At 52.0% G+C, this 15,748-nt stretch overlaps 1 protein-coding gene across 3 annotated transcripts in view; it reads right to left on the reverse strand.

Moving 5' to 3' along the window:
* Positions 1-15,748, reverse strand: part of LOC103554674 (polycystin-1-like protein 2) — a 97,997-nt gene that overhangs the window by 40,156 nt on the left and 42,093 nt on the right. Inside the window, exons 16-23 of one of the 3 annotated variants that reach the window (XM_070612354.1) lie at positions 15,349-15,543; positions 11,574-11,705; positions 9,828-10,010; positions 7,985-8,109; positions 6,817-6,943; positions 5,994-6,125; positions 3,116-3,338; positions 2,427-2,620 (exon numbers count right to left, since the gene is read on the reverse strand). In XM_070612354.1, coding sequence (XP_070468455.1) covers positions 2,427-2,620; positions 3,116-3,338; positions 5,994-6,125; positions 6,817-6,943; positions 7,985-8,109; positions 9,828-10,010; positions 11,574-11,705; positions 15,349-15,543 — 1,311 coding nt within the window. Of the gene's footprint in view, positions 1-2,426; positions 2,621-3,115; positions 3,339-5,812; positions 6,690-6,786; positions 6,944-7,984; positions 8,110-9,827; positions 10,011-11,573; positions 11,706-15,348; positions 15,544-15,748 lie in introns of those variants that run through there. The other 2 variants (XM_070612353.1, XM_070612352.1) reach the window with 2 other exon arrangements.

Consider the following 15,748-nt stretch of genomic DNA (forward strand, 5'->3'; position numbering starts at 1 on the left):
TTTGGAAAAAATATATGAGCAAGAATACAGGCTCTCAGACCCCTTGCAATAATTTTGGCTTTCCCCCCTCCTAAGGTCCGCAGTCCATAGATTTGGAACCTTCTTTAGCTGTTTAGAGTATTTATCCAAACTCAATGATCCCATTTACTTATTTATGGCTCCTCAAAGATCTCTGTGTACCTATAGCTATATCTGTGTCTATATATATATCTATAATGAGCATCAAGTACACAATATTGGATTAATATAATTTGGGGTCTATGACACGCTCCCACATATGACCTTTGAATGTCCCACATTCACGTATGTATGCACTAGTAGGTGTATATTTTTAATAATAAGCCCCTGAGAGCCCACGACTCTACTCAAAAGCTAGGCGCTTTCCAGTAACTTACATGTAACTGAGTGGTTCTCCCCCAGTCTGTCCCCATGCTTTCCCCACCCAACCACCACGCCCAATCCTGTGTTGGTTGTTTCCTTGGTTTCTGTTTCATGTGCAGTTGTGTCTTCTCTATGCTCAAATTGTCTAACATAGCAATCACTTTCACCTGTGGAGTGCTCACTACGTGCCGGGGACCACACCAGCTACCTTACACCCCTGATCTCAGCTAGGTCCCACCCCAACTGTGATGGTAGCCATCCTTTATCCCCGTTTTCAGACGAGAAAGCTCAGAGAGGCAGGGTGACTCATCCAAGGTCACCTTGCTAGTCTTGATAAAGTGGGAATAGACCCAAGTCTGTCTGACGGCAGAACCACAGCCAGCCCCTACACCGTCCCACTGTCTGAGCTCAGGCCATTAAGGGCAGCCGGCAGGGGGCGTGCTGTGCCAGTGACGTGAGGACCAGACAGCTTCTGGGAGTGAGGACTCTAGAAGGTCATCACACACGCAGGGTCTCATTCATGAGGTACAAAGGCCTGTGCTGGGATCATGGGGAACCCGCCATCTCTTGCACATCTCAGTGCACCCTGGTCTCTTCCTGGTGCTTTGGGGGAACTCCCTATATGTGGCAGCCGGAAGCCAGGGCAGGAGCTGACAAGGAGGCCAAAGCTGCAGCAGAAGCAAACCTGGAAGGAGCTCGCCTCTGAGTCCCCTTCTGTGGCTCTGTTGGGAGCTGGCTTCTTACACTACTTGTGACTGTTGTCATTTGACAGGGGTGTGCCAGCTACTTCTTGTCTGTGTCCTGTGCTGGACTGAAAGCCCCCTGGTTTTTCTCCCCATTGTATCCCCACCACATGGTAACTATGCGTAAATTAAATGGAAGAAGGGATTTTTGGTCTAGTAGATGGAGACAGGTGTGATAAATTTCTGCTAGACCTGGAGGTTGCTGTTCTCAGGGTATGAAGTGCCATGGACGTCCAACAGAGCGAGACTCCAGATGTCTGCCAGCCTCCCAAGAAGGTGGCATTGGAGTGAGAGATTGAAGGGTGGATAGGAGTTTTCCAGGCGGGGTGAGTAAGCAGGACGTGCAGGGGAGAGAACAGCGTATGCAAAGGCAGGGGGAGGGGGAGAGGAGCACTGACACCCCAGAGATGGCTTCTCATGGCCTCAAAGCCAGCATGTGCCACCAGGACACTGTCGCGGGCCTTGGCTCCTTGGAGGCAGAGCGGAGCTGACCTGAGACAGGATTTGATTGCAATTAACAGAGCCACGTGCTTCTAGGGACTCAGTGAGATTGGGCTGGGCGCTGGAGAAGCAGGGCCGCCTGTCGCTCAAGGTTCATGCTCTGGAGACAGACAGACCTTGGTCTGAGACCCAGCTCCTCCATCTCCTAGGTGAGGGATTGGGGCAAGTTAGTTCCCCGAGCCTTTGTCTTACCACCTGTAAACTGTGAATAGCAACTCTCTTAGAGGGTTGTCGTGAAGATTTGATGAGATGACAAGGAAAGCACGGACCACAGCACCTGGCACAGAATGAAGGACTGGGCTCTGAGTTTGGTTTCTTGGAAGTGACACCCTGGGCTCCCTCTGCAACCCAGACTCAGCAGGGCTTCCAGTCATTTGTCCATTCGTTCAGTGGTCATTTTTTCCCAACGGGGAGCAGAGTGCGCTGTTCCTGCCTCACGGGCCCCAGGTGTACCAGGGGAACAGACATCTTTCCATGATCTCCTAAGTCGATGTCAATGACTGCTCTGCGTACTGCTGTGGGGGAGGCGGTCGCCTGTGCTCTGAGAGTTTACAGTAGGAAATCGGACCCAGCCAGAGGGTCCAGAGCATTTCTGGAGGAGGTGACACTTAAGGCAGGATCTGAAGGAGCAGTTAACTAGACTAGGGGGTGAGGGGCATTCCAGGGACAGGGAACATCATATGCAAAGGCCCCGAGGAGGGGCCCAAGATGGTACACCAGAGGCACTAAAAAGGGACCCTAAATGAGCTAGACATACCCACCCAAGCTGCTCTGTCTTCCTCGTCACTGCCCTCTCCTCACCTGGCACCCAGAATTGTCCCAAGTCCACTGGTCCTCATCCCAGAACACACAATGGGACAGGAAGGTGGTGATGCCAACTGTGAAGTCCCTGCCGGGGGTTGGCTCCAGGTCAGACTCGGGGATCACAGTCAGATAGTAGATACCCTCTCCAAAATGCAGGTCCTCTGGGTTCAGGATCCACGTGCACAGCTCATCTGCAGAAAAGGGGGCTCCATGTCAGGCTGAAGTCTCATGGAGACTGGGGCTAACATCAGGGGAGAGGGGGACCAAGTGACTTGACAGGGAAGCCAACCCTGATGGTCTGTCTCTTCTGACTCTCTCCCTTCTTGGCTGTGTGACTTTGGACCAGTTACTTAACCTCTCGGTTCTTATATTGAAAGTGGAGATTTCAATAGTCCCCACCCTCAAGAGTTGTCTTGAGGATTTCAATGAGGTCAGTTCTGCAAGTGCTTGTCACCTTCTTTAGGGCATATGGTAAGTTCTCACCTAAAGTTGCTGAATAATAATAATGATAATAATAATAATACCAAAACAACAACATAAATAAGCACTAAATGTAGCAAGAGTTTTCTTTTTCTTTTTCCCTATGGCTTCTGATTCTCAAGTTTTAAGCTGGTCACCTCCCCTAGGAAGGAAGGCCCCCTCACCCTAGGAAGCAGCTCAAGAAGCTGGCCGGGTGAGAGGACTACCTGGAGCAGCGTTTGGTGGGAGGTGAGTTTTGGCGTCGTAGCTGGTCTTGTTGGGGTGGTAGCCGTAGCCCAGGCTCAGCGTGAGTGGGATGTCAGGTCTCCAGTGCAGCTGGATCCCCAAAGCCGCCCGCCCTGAAGTCAGGTTCACCCACACGGCTTCAGGACTGGTCAGGTTCAACACGGTTGGCTCGCTGTGTCCTTCTGAGAGCCGAGGCAGCAGGATCTGTCATCAGAAATGGTCAAATCAAGGGTGTGCCAGGATGGGAAGGCCAGCGAGCATCAGGGCTGCTGCATGGAGCTGGGCAGGGTGAGCCCCTGGGGAACTGAGATCCATGTTCTGCTGTGCTCATCCTGTGAGGGTCCTGGGGCTGCTGTAACCAATGACCACAAGTGGGTGGTTCACGTCGACACCAATTTATCTTACAGTGCTGGAGGCCAGAAGTCCAAAATCAGTTTCGTGGGGCTGACATCAGCAGGGCTGGTTCCTTCTGGGAGAGAATCCACTTCTTTGCCTTTTTCAACTTCTGGAGGCCACCCACATCCCTGGCTTATGGCCCATCCTCGCATCACCCTGACCTCTTGCTACTGTCATGAAATCGCCTTTTTCTCTTCTGGAATCAGCTTCCCCTCTCCCTCACTCCCATAAGGACCTTGTGATGACACTGGGCCCACCCAGATAACCCAGGATAACCTCATCTCAAGATCCTTAACTTAATCATATCTGCAAAGTCCCTTTTGCCACGTCAGGTGACATATTCACAGGCTCAGGGATGAGGGCATGGACATCTGGGGGGCCTTTATTCAGCTTATCACACTTATCATGCTATGCACCCTGGCTCAGGGCTGCATCTGCATAGAAAGACGGGAGACTTTTTCTAATCTGTATAAAGATGCCATGTGCATTCTTGGCGTTGATGAAAGTGTCGAGCCAGTACGTGTAAGTTCGGAGCACAGGCACTAAGAGGCAGAGAGACTCCTGTTTGGGTCTTGGCTCTGCCCTATAATAGCTCTGGGACCTCCAGCCAATTAACAAACCACTTTGAGCCTCAGTTTCTTGTTATCGAACACACAGACTCATTGAGAGTATTAAAAATGATATTGCATGCAAGATGCTTAGCCAAGTGTCAGATACACAGTAACGCTCAACAATTGTCGCTGTCGCTACTCTGACAATTCTCATAACCACTCTCCATTTAATCAGTTCTCCAGGTTAACCGATGCTCTCCATTCCCTTTTAAAACAGACTGATTGATGCCCACTATGCACTGTTTGTTTGCTCCTAGTAGCTCTCTATGGTAGACTCGGGAATGCGTCACCCAGCTCCCCGTTCCAGGAAGGACCTGCTGCTTGGTCATGGGGATTGTGGTCAGCAGACGGGTTCCGGCTCTCAGCTCCTTCAGGGTCTGCCCCAGCTGCAGAGACTCGCCTCACCTGAAGGCACTCCTTTCCTAGGGCCACCTGCTTCCAGTGACTGAGTGAGGGGCGGTATAAAGCCCAGACATATTAGCCTCCTGCAGGCCACTCGTCTCATTTGTACCCATGGGACTTTAATTTATGGAGGTGACTAAGTGACGACATGGAGAGGTCAATGCCATGGAAAGAAGAATTTATTTCTTTCATTTCCTGAGAGGAGGAGACCACCGTGCCACACAGGGCCACAGGGGAAGCGCCTGGCAGGAGGCAGAAGCAGGCGCAGGGGAAAGCCGTGGCCTTTATTGGGGTTTCCAAAGGAAAGGCAAGACAGGGCAGAGTAAACCACTAGGCCAGTCAGAATAACTGTGCAGGCTTCAGCTGTAGGGTGGGCTCTGGCTGCCTGGTGCCCGGCCCCTGGGATGACTTCAGGCCAGGGAAACGCAAGCTTGGTGTGTGGGACTCAGATTAAGGGGGATTGGGGATTGGTTGGTTTGCGTACGCAAGGCATGCCCAGGCAGAGCGCTTTGCTATCTCTAAGGATTGGCTGGCCCTGGGAGGGGCAGTCTCTCCCCGGCCAGCAAGATTTTTATGATATCCAAGCATCGTAAGATACAGAAAATAAGAAACACGATTAATGCAACCCTGGCGGCTAATACTTGCTGCAGAGCCCCTCTCTGGGTGGACCAAGGCCTGTGAGGTCTGGACTGAAGTCTCATTCCCCCTTCTGCCCAATCCTGCCTGCCTTCCTCACTCTTCACAGGTGTTGATCCCTACAAACATCTTGCTCAGCAAACTCTTTCTCAGCACCTGCTTACGGAGCACCCAGCCTGTGACGTCTTCTCTACAGTAACCCTAGCCGCTCCCTCCTGCCAGTGGAGTTGTCTGCTCACCAACGGGCAGCGGTGTTTGATCCCAAACCTACTTACATCTGTTGTGCTTGTGATTGTAAAGGCCAACTTTACGATATATTTCATAGAGTGACATAAAATGACAAAGTAGGAGTGGGAAAAGAAAGAACTATTTGCATAAAAACTTAAGTTGAATGCATTGAGAAGACGATAGAGTTGCTAAAAATTATTATGGAATTAGTCATTGATGAGAAAACGGTAGATTAGGAAAAAAATCATTAAAATCTCGAAAGAATTCGAACTCATCTTGCACCATGGTGTGCTTATATTTTTGCTTGACCTTAAAGAAAATCTCTCTGGACATTTTAGGGCTATATTATGAGGGTGGTTTAGGTAATGTAGATGATTAAAATTTCAATCAACAGATTTAAAGAAACTTTTTGGTTGTACACCCAAAGTTTGACAATGATATGTATTTATAGTTTTAAGTGAAATGTAATGTTTAAGATAGGGTAAGGCACGTTTTTAATGATTCTCCTCTTTAATCATTTTTTTTTCATAACCCACCAACATTTGGAACCAACCAGGTGACTTCTGACAGCACCCCCAACTTCTACCTCAATATTCTCTGACAGATTCTTCACGGCTATGAGCTGTCCACTAGGACTGGTCAGAGAGAGGCCACCGACAGTTCCGCTGACATCAAAGTGACCTCGGGCCGGGAAGGGGCTCTTTGGGAAACTCATCATCTGAAACCAAGAACAGGAGTGTTGGCCAAGACCTCTGAAGGCTGGAAGATGACTGGGTCCCTATGTACATCAGGAAATTTCCCAAGGTGACATGGACAAGTGGCCCCTGCCCTTTGGTGTGAATGGAGGCCCCGCCTTCAGCTGTGACTGGCTTTCCTGGCGTGCGTCTGCCCTTCAGGGCTGTGGCCTCAGAGAGCTGGGCCTGGAGAACCGAATCAGACTTGCTACAGGGCTGGTTACTGGGTTGTAAGACAGCCCAAGCCTTTCTTCCTGGCAAAGCTGGCAAGTCTCTAAGAGACAGATGTTTGTCTACTTTTGTTGGAACTCAAGGAACAGAGAGTCAGATGTGCCCTAACTTGAGAATGGAAAGAATCCTGGGTTTGTTGTTTCTAGTTACGGAAGGAAGTCTGAAGAGCTTCCTTTCCAATGACTAGTTGAACCAAGGCTGCTGGAGAAATTCCACAACACTGTGGAAAGAGGGTGGATTTGGGAGTCAGAAGGCCTGGGTCTGAATCCCAGCTCTGCCACTTTGCTTCTGGCCTCGGGCAAGTCACTGAACCTCATCTGTAAAATGGGCATAATAATACTGGGTCATTGACGGGGCTGTTGTCTACATAAATGAGCAAATGCATGTGAAAGTGCTTTGCAAACTGTAAAGGACCTTTCCCAAGGAGGTTGTTCCTGTTGTTACCCGTATGTCCACAGGCTCCTGACCGTCCTCCGTGGAGCCGAGGGAGGACGCGGCAGGCAGGGTGAAGGTCACAGAGCTAGCAGCAGCAGTGTGCACAGAGGAGCCTCGCCAACTCCAGGGCTGGATTCTGGCCACAAGGTGAGAGCAGAGGCACCGGGGGCAAGAGGAGAAAGTCGGTGTCAGAGGAAGGCCCGCACACCTCTTGTACTACAGGGAGCCCCACGTTACCACCGGGGGGGGGGCGGCTCTATTTCCATCCCCATAGGTGGCCTGCATGTTTACGTCAGGAGGAGCAGCATAAAGGGCAGCTGACCCCCCCTACCCTGCGCTGAAGGCTCCATGAGCCCAGGGCTTTTGCTGGCTTGCTTTTCTGCTGCACCTCAGCGCCCAGAACAGTGCCTGGGACACAGTGGGGGTCAATATATCATGGGTCGAGTGAATAAATGAGCTTTGACGTAGACATTTCTCCAGGCTCATCTCCCCTACCTACTTGATCTCTGATGTCCTGGGCTCCCAGCCCCATCTTTTCTGGCCTTTGGCCTTGTTCTGTCTGATTGGGTTGGGGACCTGGTTTCAGATCCTAGCTCTGATCAGGATGCTGGTTTGGGAAACTGCCCCTGGGACCCATGAGGGCAGCCCTGGCATGAAGAACCAAGGAAGGACGTTCAGTGTGCGGCCCCCATGGTGCCTGCAGTGTGGTCCAGCACCTGCTTGTCAGGGGGAGGAAGGGGAGGTGGAGGGCATCCCCAGGTACTGGGTACTCAGTGAGAGACAGGCACTCCACGGAGAAACTCCTAAGGCAGGTGCACCTGGAATCCCCATGGGTCCACGCAGCGATGGGCGTGCCCAGACACACCCAGGTGACATTAAAAGTGGGTGGGTCCCCTTCATCAGCCTCTCGCCTGCAGAGCTCCAACATGACCCATCTCTCGGGACTCATGGCTGGCTCTGACACTGGGCGTGGCACTCACTGCCTCCTTTCCGGTGCTGTACAAATACCCAACACGAGGGCCTTCTCTCAGTGACAAGCCCTTCCCACTTCCAGGTCCCATCATTTCTCCCACCCCAAGGCTGGTCCCCTAGCCTGTCACGGGGTCTTGGGATATGGGTGTGGAATGAGCCAGGTCAGGGGATGGCTTTCTTGGGGACCCACAGTACAGCTGGTTACCTGTTTGTGTACACGGAAATGGATGGGGTGGCGAGCATGGCTGGAAGGCCCCCAGGCAGTCTCCCCAGCAGGAGGGCAGCCTGCACACGCTCCACAGCTCCGAGCAGCTGGGCCACTGTGGCCGTCTGGAAAAGGAAGCGGGGGATACCACTGCATACTCGTCTCCGTACACCACCTTCGGTTACTGTCACCAGGCTGGTGCGGGACCTTCGGCAGGGACTGGGAGAGGGCAGAGGAGCGAGGCAGAGACTGTGATGGAATGGCGTTTACTGAGCGCCAGGCACTGGGGAGCACGAAGGTGAGCACTTAGAGAGACTCCACCGCAGGACCATGCGCGCCCTGCCCATCCTCAGACGACTCTGTGAGGCAGGGGCTCTTACTGTTCCCACTTGGCAGACGGGGAAACAGAGGCACAGAGAGGATGAGTGACTTGTGGAGGTCACACGTTAATAAGGAGAAGTGCTGGGACTCACGGTGAGGTGGCAAGGCCTCTGGCTCCTGAGGCTGTGCCCCGAACCATCATACTATGTGCCTCTCTGTGTTGCTCCGTTTGACCCTGCCAGCCACCCCCAGCCCAGGTCTTATTTGTAGGGAAATGGAAAGCCACAGGCAAAGCCATTCACAGTGTTACCCAGGCTCTAACTCTGCTCCCAACCCCACCCAAACCCCCAGATGAAGATGTGGCCTCGCTGAAGCCAAGGCCAGCATGAGGCCCCGGGAAGGGCTGACGTTTGACAGGGTTCCTATTAGGGCACAGATTGTGCATGTGTGTGTGTGTGTGAGGATGTGACTATATGTGAGTGTGTTTGAGAGTGTGTGTGTGACTATAAGTATTTGAGTGTGTATATGTGAGTATGTGTGAGTGTAAGTGTGTGACTGTGTGTGAATGTGCGTCTGAGCGAATGGGCATGTGCATTTGAGGTGTGTGTGAGTATAAGTGTTTGAGCATGAGTGAGTGTGTGTTTGTGATTTTGTGTGACTGCAACCATGTGTGAGAGTCTGTGTGTTTGTGAGCGTGTATGAGTGTGTGGTTGTGTATGAAAATATGAGTGTAAATGTGCATCTGTGTGAGTGTGTGCTTAAGGGTATGTGTGAGAGTGTGAGTGCCTGTCAGCTAGTGTATGTGTGAGTGTATGAGTGTATTTGTGTGACTGAATGTGTATGTGACTGACTGTGGATGTGTGTGAGTGTGTGGGTGTAAGTGTTCGAGTGTGTCTGTGTGAATGTGTGGCCATGCGTGAGAATGTAACTGTGTGTGTTCTTCCTCAGTAGAGGTGCAGGCCCCACGTGGTGAAGGACTGTGGAGCAGCAAGCAATGGGCTTTGTGGCTCCGACGTGATGACGTCCCAGGAGGCAGGGCCCTCACACCCCAGCAAGGGGCCGGGGCCACATGAGGCTGTGCTGCATCTGTCCTTGCTCTGGGGGCTGCCTCTCTGTTAACAACATGTTCTTGGCTAAACGAGTTTAAGCCAGACTTGCGAGAGTGGACACGTGATCTTGGCACTTGGCAGCTTCTCTGGGATGAGACCGAGCTCTACCACTGCAGAGGAAGGGAGGCTGTGGGAAGCTGCGTAACTCGCCTAGGTCACAGGCTTGTAGGTGAGAGAGGCAGGCTTCCAACCCAGGCCACCTCCCTCCAGAGCCTGCGCTTGGCCTGATATACCATGCTGCCTTCCAGGAGCTCTGGTCTCTGGAACCTTTCCTCCAGCTCCCTAGAAAGGACTTTAACCTCTGTGCCTCAGTTTCCCCATCTGCAAGATGTGGAGAGAGATCCACCTAGAAATGCTGGTGTGAGCTGGGCACGCAGCAGGTGTGAGGTCTGCACCTGGGCTAAGACACCTACGTGGATGCCGTTGGCCTCTGCAGGCTCTTCTGGTCTGTCCCTCAGGGAAGCTTCCAGCACGCTGCCCACAGCCTGGAACAGGTCCCTGGTGGCCGTCTGGCGCCTCTCGTCCTCAGGATGGGCCTTGGCGCTCACTGCCAACAGGGCCTCACTGGCATGCTGCAAGGCCCAGCTGGCTTCTCGCTGCGCTCGCCCAAAGAAGAAGGAGAAACAGCATGAGCTCCTGCCTGGGACAGACCATCCCCCACACCATTCAAGGGGCGAGGGCTGCACTGAAGAGCAGCAAGGTGGGGACACACAGTAGGGAAGGTCTGGACAGGACCATCACACAAGCTGCTTGTATCACTGACTTGAGACCACATATTTCCCACCCTACAATACACTGAGTTCCTTCAGGAGAGTAGTCTAGTTCATCTCCGAATCTTTCCCAGAGGGCCTTGCACAGTGCCCAGCACATAGTAGGCATTCAGTAAACATGTGACTAGGGGGCAAGGGGAGGGTGGATGGATGGATGCATGGATGGATGGATGGGTGAGTGATGGATAGTTGGGTGGATGGATGGATGGGTGGATGAATGGACATAGCACTTATTCCAATTTTGTGATTATATATGTATTTGTGAAATTATTTGTTTAGTGTCAGTCTAGCGGTCTGAAAGTGCCATGAGGGCAGAGGCCATGTCTGTGTGATTTGCTGCTGAATTCTCAATGACTTGCAATACTAGGCATTCAGGAAGCATTTGTTGAATGAATGACTAAATTGATGCATAGATAGATGAATGAAAGAATGGAGAGACAGAAGTATATAGGTACATGCATAGCTGTATGCGCAGGGAATGGATGCATGAGCAAATGGAGAGTATGACATTAACAGCATCAGGGCCCCAGAAATAAAGGCCAACAGTGTTGGCTTCAGGCCAGAGAGTGTGAGGGACACAACCTCCTGATAGAGTGGGCGGGGCAGGGCTAGGATCCCCTCCCCTTTACTGTCCTATGGCTTCTTTTTTAACCCCTTGGCTACCTAATGCTGGGAACATGGTGTTTTAATTTAAATCCTCCAGAGGCAGGCCCTGAGGCAAGGATCTGAAGCCAGTCATTTATTTGGAGATGAGCCACGGAAACATGGGCAGCAGAGTCAGGGAGTGAGACAGGGAAGGGCAGGAAGCCCGACCAGTGGGTGGATCAAGCCTTTTACCTGGGGCTCACTCCTTCTTGGGAGTTATCCACCAAGAAGGTGAGGGAGTCGAGGTATCTGTACCCCAGCCCATTAGTCACTGACCAATGCATCCGTCCCCTGACACGTCCAACCTGCCATGTGAGAGGCAGAGTGGGCTCTGGAGGGGAGGGCAGAGAAGGCCCCAGGCAAAGAAAGGCAGGAGCTGGCAGCTGGACGTCAGGCTGGTATGCACTGAAGTGGGGCCTGGGCAGGTCAGTAGCAGCATCTGGACACACGCTTCACCACCCAAGGATTAGTTAGATTCAGTTACTCCCTTGAGGTGCTCACTGGCTGGTTGGGGAATGAGGTGTGTGAGCACATGGGCCATCACAACCAGGGTGAGACACGACTGCAGAAGGGGCATCTTCCCTCCCTTGATACCACCCTCACGGGACCCTTGGAAACAAGATGGTGGAAGTCTTGGCGGCCCTGTGACTGAGGGACCTTTGGCCAGTGCTGGGGTTAGTTGTCAGCCACCCACCGTGGAGGTGCATGTCCCAGGGCCTGGCTCAGCAGGTGGGAACTACTCACCTGGGCCAATGGCGTGAGCTCCTCACTGCGGTGGGTCACCTCTTTCAGCACCTCGGCCAGCCCCTGCACCCTCTGCATGTCTCCTAGGGTGGCAGTGACCGCAGACAGAGACCCCAGGATACGCTCTCTGACCTTGGCACAGGGGGAGGAAGATGGAGAGAGGAAATATAATTCCAGTGGCTTGATGAAGCTGTTTCAGAAAGATTTGGGGTCACAGCAAGTGATCAGCCTCATCTGGGGTTTTCCAAAGCCTGTAGATCTCTGTTTGTCTCATAGGATGTGTGGTGGGCAGAATAACAGCCTCCCAAAGGTACTCACATCCGAATCCCCAAAACCTGTCAGGGTGTTACCTCACAGGCACTTTGGCAAAATCACTTTGGAGGTTTGATTAAGTTAAGGATTCCGAGATGGGGAGAGAATCTGGTGGGACCAATGTAATCATGGGGTTCTCATAAGAGGGAGGCAGGAGGGTCAGAGTCAGAGAAATGTGATGATGGAGGCAGAGGTGGTGGAGCGGGAGTCGGGGAGGGGAGGGAGGGGGAGGATGGGGAGGGAGTAAGGGGAAGGGAGAAGACAGTGGAGGGAGGAGGGAGTGGGGTAGGAATTTGAAGATGCTGGCTTTGAAAATGGAGCCAGGAATGTGCTGGCTTCTAGAAGCTGGAAAAGGCAAGGAATGGATTCTCCCTTAGAGCCTCCAGGCAGTTCACAATCCTGCCAACACGGTGACTTTAGCCCAGTGAGACTCATTGCAAACTTCTGACCTCCAGAACTGTAAGATAATAAATGCGTGTCGTGGGGCTGGACCTGTGGCCAAGTGGTTAAGTTCACGCGCTCCACTTCAGTGGCCCAGGGTTCCACTGATTTGGATCCTGGGCGCAGACCTAGCACCACTTGTCAAGCCATGCTGAGGTGGTGTCCCACACGGCACAACCAGAAGGACCTACAACTAGAATATACAACTATGTACTAGGGGGCTTTGGGGAGAAGAAGAAGAAGAAGAAGAAAACAAAAGATTGGCAACATATGTTAGCTCAGGTCCAATCTTAAAAATAAATAAATAGGTGAATGTGTCTTGTTAAGCTGTTAAGTTTGTGGTCATTGGTTATAGCAGCAAGAGGAAACAAATACAGGATGTCTCAAGCTTTCTCCAACACTTCAAATCAAATCTGTAAAATTTGGCATTATTTAAAAACAAATGATGAATCAGGGTGGCACTTGTGACCAGAAAGGCATGCAATTCAGAAATCTGATTGCTTTGTTGGCCCAGTGTGGATGGGAGAGCTTGTTGCAGGCTTGGGTCCCTGTGTGTGCCTTGGGAGCCATGGGGACGAGGATCCTTCTACCCTTATAAGGGTCCCTAACTCTTGCCTTAAGCCAGACCTTCTGGGGCTTCAGGATAACGTGCTTTCTAAGCCACAAAGCCCTAATGAGGGGCTGGCTATGGGCTGGCTTTGGCAGAGACAGAGAAAAACTAACAATATTTCAGCCCCGCCCCGCTGAACTTCCTGCATTGGTGGAAATGTTCTATCCCTGTGCTAGCCAATGTGGTAGCCACTCACCAGATGCAACTATTAAGCCCTTGAAATGTGACTAGTACAACTAGAGAACTGAATTTTTAACTTTATTTCATTTTAATTTAAGTGTAAGTAAGCAGACATGGCTCGCGGCAAGCGTTTGGGATGGCACAGGTACGAATGAGCAGTCCTCGCCCTCGTGGCCTGCTACTCACAGCTCACTCAGCCTAACCGTCCAGCAGTCTTTCCCGGCTGCAGAGTTTGAGCGTGTCTGCCATTAGCTCCGGGTGCATCCGGGCTGTGGCTTGGATGGATGAAAGAACAGACCAGTGCATGAGGGGACGCTTGTCAGAATGTTCTAGAAGGAGATAACGGATAATCTCAAGTTTGCCTCTGCAGGTCTTCCCCCCATTCTGCATCATGGTCCTGGAGGCTGCTGGCACGGAGATGTCGCTGGCTTCTCACCCTCCGGCCAATGCATTCACTCAGTGGGAGGTGAGCAGGCAGGAGGAGAGAGAGCTAGAAGTTATCCTCCAGGTGCCCTCCCTGCCAGGCCATTGTGTGTTGACTGCCTCATTCTTCAAAAGCCACCACTGCTACCAGGGAGCCCTTTCCACACACAGCTGCTTTCTCCGGATTCTGGCCACTTCAGGCCGTGCCCCTGGAGTTCTGTGCTCTCTCTCATTTGTTCCCTAAACTCTGCCCCACTTTTCTCAATAGAGCCCCCCTTTTCTTTTTATGAGGAAGATTAGCCCTCAGCTAATATCCACTGCCAATCCTCCTCTTTTTGCTGAGGAAGGCTGGCCCTGAGCTAACATCTGTGCCCATCTTCCTCTACTTTATATGTGGGACGCCTACCACAGCATCACAGCCTGGCTTGCCAAGTGGTACCATGTCCGCCAGCGAACCCCAGGCTGCCAAAGTGGAGCATGCAAACTTAACCGCTGCGCCAGCGGGCTGGCCCCAGAGCCCTTCTTAAAATCTTCTCAGTTGCCAGTTGGAGTTTGACATGTGTCTCCTGCCAGGACCCCGATGTTTCACAAGGAGACCTTGGGTCAGGCCAGGTAGTCCGTGTGCTCAGGGACCACAGGACATCTAAAGGGATGTTTGCCATAGGTAATGCTCAGAGTGAGTGCAGCCAAGAATGAGAACCAGGTTGGGGAGGTGGGGGGAAGGCTCATGGGGGAGGGGGCTAATGTGAAGCAAAGGGCTGGAGGTGGACGTGGGAAGAGCCAACCTGGGTTTGAACCCCGTCTTCACCACCTACTAGAAATGTGGGCCCTGGCAACTACTAAGATTCTCTTACCCTGTTTCCTCCTCTGTAATATAGGTGGGGATCTCACCATTTACCTTGTAGGGTTTTAATAGGAATTACACCTCCATGAAGCCCTAATTCAGGGCCTAGCAGCACACAGTAGGTGCTCAATAAATGTTAGCTACTTCTCTGTAAGTAATCACTGTGACAACCACTGCCTCTTTGTGTTAAGTACTGACCACGTGTCCTGCACCGTGTTACGTCCTTTGATGCAAACCCTCCAGGGGACCAGAGAAGTCTTTCTTCTCTTTTCCATGCCCAGCAGGTGTGTGTGATGCTGTGTGTGTGTGTGTTCACACCCACATATATTCACGGAGCATGCACTGGGAGTGGAAGTAATCACACGTTCTGTAGCAGTTGTTTATGATATTAGGTTGTAACACGTGAAATGGCCATTTTGTGGATGAAAACAGGTTGAACGTTGAACCAATTTCGTATGGTTTGACCCATAGTTACAGTGGATGTAATTCTTATTTAACTCTCACCACAACCTTATGAGGAAATACTGTTATTATCCCCACTTTCCAGATGGGGAAACTGAGGCTTAGAGAGGTTCAGTCCCCTGCCTGTGTCAATACAGATGGAAAGTGACAGAGCTGGAACAACATCTAAAGTCCAACCCCAGCCCATTTACCATATGACAGAGGCCAGGTCACTTTTTCCTCTGGCCTCAGTTTCCTCATGTTTAGTGGGAAGGACTGGAGCGATATTCTAAATTCTCTCCCACCCTAGAAGCCGGTGACTGCATGGGGCTGGGCAGAGAAGGCAGGGTTTCTTCATTTTATGTCACTCACCAAATGGACCAGAAGAGGGAGGTGATGTCAACAGCTTGGGAAATACCAAACGCTTCTCCACAGATTCATGAACGCCACTCCCCACCCCAAATGGCTGCATACAGACCCCGGGGGGCCCAGCAGAAGGGATAAAAGGGGCCAGTCTCGAGCACCTTCTGTCTGACGTCCATCCTCAGTGGCTGCCCGGAGCCCTGCCCCTGGCGTGCCTGGTCCAGCATGGATGACACGGACTTGGCCAGCTGGAAGAGCCGCTCAGGGCCCCGCTCGCCTTGCAGAGCAGCGGTGATGTTCTCTGACACCGCGGCCTGGAATGCCACATCCTCAGCACAGGTGTCTCCAAGTCCCACCTAACAGGGAAACGAGAAACATGCTCGGTGCAGGGAAGACCTCAACTCACGGGTTCTTGTTCAAGAACCTGGAGCCTGAAGTCGTGGGTCTTCACGTGGCAAATCAGAGCAGGGCTGCAAGGCTTGAGGGCAGCTGGCCCCACTTGCACCAGGCAGCTGATGGCCACCAGAAAAAAGCATTGGACAAGTCACTGCCCCACCTGTC

This window comes from Equus przewalskii, chromosome 3, assembly GCF_037783145.1.
Source record: "Equus przewalskii isolate Varuska chromosome 3, EquPr2, whole genome shotgun sequence".
NCBI classification, from domain to species: Eukaryota; Metazoa; Chordata; class Mammalia; order Perissodactyla; family Equidae; genus Equus; species Equus przewalskii.